Raw genomic sequence first — 6,351 nt, 5'->3', positions numbered from 1 at the left:
GTGGGCCTCGGGCACCCACCGTGGATGAGCCTGCGCTGGCCCTGGATGAGCTGCTCGCAGAGCAGGCGGTGCTGGTGGTAGCGCTGGATGATAAAGTCCTTCTGGCACAGCAGGTTCTTACGGTACAGGCTGTGCGCCTGCAGCGCGGTGTTCTCCACCTCCAGCTCATGCGCCCTGCACAGCAGCCGCAGCACCTCACGCTGGTCCTCACTGATGACCTGCCGGGGCAGCAGCTGCTCCATCTGCGAGGCCTTCTTCTTGGCGTTGGCCAGACGCTGCTCCAGCCCTGCCTGAGGAGAGACCACGAGGTAGGGTGGACCACCAGCCGGAGAGAAGACGCTCGGTGCTGGTCACCAGGGAACGCACCAGAGCCTCGGCCAGGTGCCCCTTCACCCCACAACCAACAACCAGCCAGGAGAACAGAAAACAGGTGCTGCTGAGGGCAAGAGCCCCTGGAGCCCCCAGTCACTGCTGCCATGGGTTCAGAGACAGCGGGACTCAAGCAGGGAAAGTGTTCTCATGTTACTGCAGCCAGAGGGCAAGCACAACCCAGTGTCCATCCCCACTAGAGGATGGAGTCCCACTCAGCCACAGAAAAGGATAGCACACGTGTCCATCAGCAGGTGGTCAAGACACAGAGTGTGGTCTGGCCACACAATGGAGTCCCTCTCAGCCACAGAGAGGGACAGCACACGTGTCCATCAGCAGATGGCACACAGTGTGGTCCATAACCACCCAGCTGTCATCAGCGCTGATCCGACCCTGTTTGTGTGCACTAGACGTCCACTCCGGGGTTTCCAAGTGACTTTTCTGAAGCAGATTGTGAGCCTCCCGAGGCATCTCTGGGTGAACTTGAACCTCTAATCTTTTGGTTAGGAGTGCGCATGTTACCCCTCGGCAGCACCTGGGGGCTCTGCTGGAAAACGGATGAGGGACACGCTCCAGCATGGTTGGGGTGCACAGCCCTGGCCCTCCTCCTCCTCCAGATCTCAGAGTGGCTCTGGGAGGGGCGGGCCCAGCGGCTTCTCCCAGCCCCCTTCAAGTCGCTGCCCCAGCATGACCTTCTCCCTCAGGTCCTCCTGGCGCCTTGTCCCCCAGAGGGCCGAGCCTCTCTCCGCTGCATCCTGGGGCTGGCCTGGGCCTGACACCGAAAACATGGGTTTGTTTTAACTCACTAATGCAAAGATGCGTCACATGTGTGCGACTCTACGTGTTGTCCGGTGTCGCTGACTTCCAGCGACCCCAGCACATCATCCACATGGTCATTGCCATGTCTGGACCTGTTGTCCCAGCTGGACTCTCCTGTGCTGACCCTCAACTTCACCAAGCATGATGTCCTTCTCCCGAGACCGGCCCCTCCCGAGCACGTGGTCGAGTCTGAGAGGAAGTGTCCCTACCCCCGCCCCTCAGGGGCACCCTGGCGGCACCAGCTCCAGCGAGGCCACGCTCTTGCTCCTGCCACTGGTCTGTGCAAAACCCACTTCTCTCTTTCAAGAGTCAGGAAGCTGTGAGGGCGGAAGCGTTTGTCCGCAAGCAGAGCGACCGGCTCCCTCGGCTTCTCCATCCAGGCAAGTCCTGCCTTTTCTGAAGTGAAACAATTAGGTAACTAGCTATTCAAGAAAGAAAGATGACGTGGCTGGCCAGCTCCTCCCTAAGGAGGTGTGGGCAGGGCTTCCACCTGGGTCCGCACACTTGTGTGCATGTGTGCAAGCGCGCGCGCACACACACACACCAAGGGACTGCAGGGCACGCGCATGGCAGGGGACAGGAGACATGCTGGAGGGTAGCGCTGGCCTCCGCACAATCTCTCACATGTGTTGTAAATTCTGGCCTCTGATACTAGTGAGGCAGGACCAGAGTGGGCTCTGTGAAGACATGATCAGCCCCAGTGACGTCCCCCAGGCGTATGTCCTGCAGTGTGTCCCGAGGGACTCTGGCAACACTAGAGACCATGTGTCCAAACCTGACATCCAGCCATCTGGCTGTGGCCTCCAGACTTGAAACGTGGCCTGCCAGCCACCTGTGACTCTGCTCCCCAGCAGTGACCTTTGGGCATGTCCTTCTCCGTAGCCAGCAGCCTGAGGCCTTCCCTGTGGATGACCTGGACTCCCCAGCCACCCCAGACGCCTCTCTCCTGAGGTCTGACCACAGTTCCAGGACTTAACCAGGCTCCACAGCATGTGAACCAGTGCCTGCCCCGTGCCCTGACCCTACGGCCCTGGGCTCGGCTATGGCTAACACCAGGTCTTGACCCAGGGAAGTGGATAGTTCATCCGCCTGCTCTTTTCCTTGGTTTCCTCATCTATAAGATGAACATGACCCATGGGCCTCAGCCTCCACGCCGTGACCAGGAGGACGGTGTTGGCCAGCTGCCAAGACCAAGTACCAGGAGAGAGGTGGCATTAGAAGGGCCTGGACGGGGCAGGCAGGTGGAAATGTGTAACAAAGCTCAGAGTCCAAAAAGACAAGGCTTCCTGGTCAGAGACTGGGGGACCCCTGGGATTGGGACCCTTGGCCCCCACAGGCCTGGACCTGAACTCATCCTGAGGCCCAAAGTGAGCAGCATGTATCTCTGAGTGAGGGAGACGGTCTGTGACCACCTGAAAACCAAAAGGCCGCTGGTTCAAACCCACCCCGTGTCCCCTCGGAAGAACTAGGCCTGGCGATCGGCCTCTATCAATACAACAGCAGCCCTGTCCTTGCATCCAGTAGACAGGTCCGCCCACTGACCACACAAACATGCATGAACTAGTGTGCAGAGTGAACGTCACCAGTGAGGTCCACGCTCCTCAGAACAATCGACCACGCGAGACTGCCGCTCCGCAGACAGGGAGCGTGGATGTAAATGGGGCCCTGGGGAGGAGCTGGGAGAGTGTGACACACTGTGGCATCGTGTGGACTGTCATCAACACCACAAAGGAACTGTCAGAACAGCTGACTAGGACACCCTGAGCTCCATGAGCCTCACCGACTCACAGAAACCTTCAGATGGGAAAGCGGCCAGGCACGGCCTTCCACCGGAGTTACGAGGCTCAGGGACCACAGGCGGCCCGCACCCCGTCACCGCCGAGGCCCCCACCTTGAGGGCAGCTGTCCTCCGCTGCTCAGCCAGAAGCATGTTGATCTCCTCCCGGGCCAGGGCCACCTCGTGGGGCTCCACAGCCTCGCTCTCCTCGCCCTCCACGTCGGCCTCTGGCTCCTCGCCCCCGGCCGACCCCTGCTGCTCCCTGGGGTGGGTCTTCTCTCGCTCCCAGCTGGGGACACAGAGCGGTCAGGATGCCAGTAAGCCCCGGAGTGGACATGCCGCACCTCGGGCCCTGCCAGCGCCCCTGCCGGCGTGGGGACGGGAGGGACAGGCTGGTACACAGCACCATCTCTTCTCCATTCAGGGACCTCTGGTGACTTAGTGGTAAGGAGTTGCACTGCAAACCTAAAGGCACGCAGTTCAAATCCACCAGCTGCTCCATAGGAGAAAGATGGGCAATGCCCCAATTTACTGCCTCTGAAAACCTGCTGAAGGCTCAGGATTAGTCGGCTCTGACTCTGGTATGCAGCAACAACGGCTGTGCTAACCTCAGACAAGGGCATGGAAGGGGCAGGGCTGGTGGTCCATTGAAGAGAAACTCCACTGTGCAAACCCAAGGTCCACAGCTCTGAGACCCCAACTAGACGGTGCCCACTACCACTGCTGACCACCCGAAAGGGACCCAGCAGGAGAAGAATCTGGAAAGTAACTAACAATGATAAAAAGCCATCATCCTGGATGGACAGAGATGGGCAGAAGCTCCAGAGAAGGTGGCTTAACTCATGGTTAACCTGAACCTGGGCTTAACCTCCTGACTGAACTTCTGAAGGACAGACAGACCTACAAGGAGGTCAGTGACAGCGGGGGAGTGCTCACTCTCAGCATGACCCACTGTGCCAGATCGAAAGGGCAGCAAAGGCCCGGAAGGCAGAGGGCAGCAGGGTGAGCGGAGGGGCCACCAGGAGGGGTAGGAAGTGCACTGCTGTGTCGTAAACCTGCGTCGATATCACACGCATGGCGCATTAATAAACAGTCAACCGATTTGCTCTCTAAACCTTCACCTAAATCACAATTTAAAAATTTTTTCCAAAAGTCATTTTTCTGCAGAGTAAAGAGAACCTTCGCCCTGGAACTGATGCCCTAAAAGCCCACTTCTGCCGCCTTCACTGTGAGGAGTCCTGTCACTGAAATTGCCCGTCTGCGGGTAAGCTCACAGACGAGGGCCCTGGGCAGCCCGCATTTGCTCTGAGCCTCAATCTCCTCTTCTGTAAAATGGGTTGGACCAGCCCCAATCAGCTCCACACTTGGCCCAGCTTAGCGGCAGGGGCAGGAGTCCTGCCTGGGCAGAGGGCGGCCTCACTAGAGTCCTTAAGGAACATACAGGCAGGAGGGGGTGGCAGGGCAGTATCAGCAGAAGCCCCTCCTCCCACAAGTAGCCCCTGTGGTCCTCACTGGCCTCCCTCTTGTTGGCATGGACAGCGCTGGGCATACTCACTCCGCAATGGTCAGCAGATGGCGTGAGGTATCGATGTGCAGCTCAATGTTGGTGTTCTCCAGCTCCACCAGGCTGCGCCGCATTTCCATCTGCTCCCTGAAGGCCCCGATGAGCTGGGCTCGGATCTTGTTCATCTGCAGGCGGCTCTCCTCCTCGGCGTCATGTGAGGGCGCCATGACTGTGAGGAGAGGGGGGGCTGCATCAGGACCAGAGCCGTCCAAGCCAGCACTGAATGCCGAGTTTGCCCAGCAAAGTGACAGGGCCAAAGGAAGACCTCAATGAACACAAATGAGTGGACAGATGGATAGACGGATAGACGGGTGGATGTGTGGAGGGACTGATGAACTTGTGAGTGAATGAATAGATGCATGTGTGGATAGATGGATCGTTGGGTTAAGTGGATGGATGGGTGAATGGATGGATGGACGGAGGAATGGATTTGTGGGTGGATGGATAGATGATGTGTGGGTGGATAGATAGGAGGGTTAAGTGGATGGAAGGGTGAGTGGATGAATAGATGGATGGATGGATAGGAGTTGGAAAGAGGTGGGAAGGCAGATGGGTGAGTGGATGCAGGGATGGTTGGGTAGATGCATGAAAGGATGGGCATATACATTCTACTCTCTATGACAGAGGCAAGATTGACGAGACTTCGCCTCATATATTTTGGGCTGTTCCTTGGAGAGGGAGATGATGTTGAGAAGCGTGGAGGGTTGGCAGAGGAGAGAAAGACCCTCAGCCAGGTGGACTGACATGGTGACTGCTGCAATGGGCTCCTGTGTGTCGGGAAGTGTGACTATGGGACAGAATAGGGTCGCTGTGAGTCATACTCAACTTAACAGCACCCAACAACAACAACAACAACATGATGTTAATAAGGAAAGATTACAAGTATATCTGTAAAGATATAACTGGCCTTACCTAGTTAGATGTGGAGGGCGGCAGGTGTCCTGAATAGGTAGGCACAGGTGTGGGAATGGCAGGTGTTAAGATGGAGGCACAGGTGTGGGGGGTGGGGGTGGAGTGGCAGGTGTCCTGAATAGGTAGGCACAGGTGTGGGAGTGGCAGGTGTTGGGATGGAGGCACAGGTGTGGGGGTGGGGGATGGAGTGGCAGGTGTCCTGGATGGAGAGCCACAGGTGTGGGAATGGCAGGTGTTGGGATGGAGGCACAGGTGTGGGGGTGGGGGGTGGAGTGGCAGGTGTCCCGGATGGAGAGGCACAGGTGTGGGAGTGGCAGGTGTTGGGATGGAGGCACAGGTGTGGCAAAGCAGTACCTTGGGCATCACGGGCATCTGGCTCGTTCCTCTTTTCCTTCTCCTGCCTCTCGATTTTTGACTTGAGGTGCTCAATCTCCCCTCGCAGGTGGGAGATGACGTCCGTATACTGGGCGATGTGGTAGGAGACACTGAGCAGATTGCGCTTCACCTGTGGGCAGGAAACGGCCGAAGTCAGATCTGGTCTGATCTGCCCACAAGGAGGTGGTTTAAAAAGGCTTCCCGCCAGGAGCATGCAAACGCTCCTTACAAACATTCAGGTGATGGTCTGTCCGGATTAAGGACCCTCCCAATCCTCTGACCCCCTGCTCTCTCCCCATGCTCACACACAGGTAAGCACTCTCCCTGCGAAGGAGACCTTGATAGGAAAGCAGGTCCCTGCTGTGGTAATTAAGGATCTGGGCCAAGCTCCCTCTGATTATAGAGCCCTCAGTTCAGGGAAGAGAAGGAACAAGGAGAGGGAAGAACACGTGAGGGGCGGGGCAGAGCCCTGGTCACGTGGCCTCAAGGCAGTCTGCAGCCACCAGAGCTGAAAGTAAAAGGAGGGTGCCTCCCC

At 57.7% G+C, this 6,351-nt stretch overlaps 1 protein-coding gene across 1 annotated transcript in view; it reads right to left on the bottom strand.

The window, feature by feature from the left end:
• The window catches only part of LOC102853889 (kinesin-like protein KIF19-like), a 32,795-nt gene that overhangs the window by 11,450 nt on the left and 14,994 nt on the right, over nucleotides 1–6,351 (bottom strand). The window contains exons 10-13 of the mRNA XM_006889736.1: nucleotides 5,796–5,946; nucleotides 4,521–4,698; nucleotides 2,969–3,254; nucleotides 20–290 (exon numbers count right to left, since the gene is read on the bottom strand). Of these exons, the coding sequence (XP_006889798.1) occupies nucleotides 20–290; nucleotides 2,969–3,254; nucleotides 4,521–4,698; nucleotides 5,796–5,946 (886 nt within the window). The remainder of the gene's footprint in view (nucleotides 1–19; nucleotides 291–2,968; nucleotides 3,255–4,520; nucleotides 4,699–5,795; nucleotides 5,947–6,351) is intronic.

Source organism: Elephantulus edwardii, unplaced genomic scaffold (genome assembly GCF_000299155.1).
Source record: "Elephantulus edwardii isolate Elephantulus edwardi_28Jun2011 unplaced genomic scaffold, EleEdw1.0 scaffold00080, whole genome shotgun sequence".
Taxonomy (NCBI): domain Eukaryota; kingdom Metazoa; phylum Chordata; class Mammalia; order Macroscelidea; family Macroscelididae; genus Elephantulus; species Elephantulus edwardii.
The sequence above is the reverse complement of the archived record's forward strand: the minus strand, read 5'-3'. Positions and strand labels throughout refer to the sequence as shown.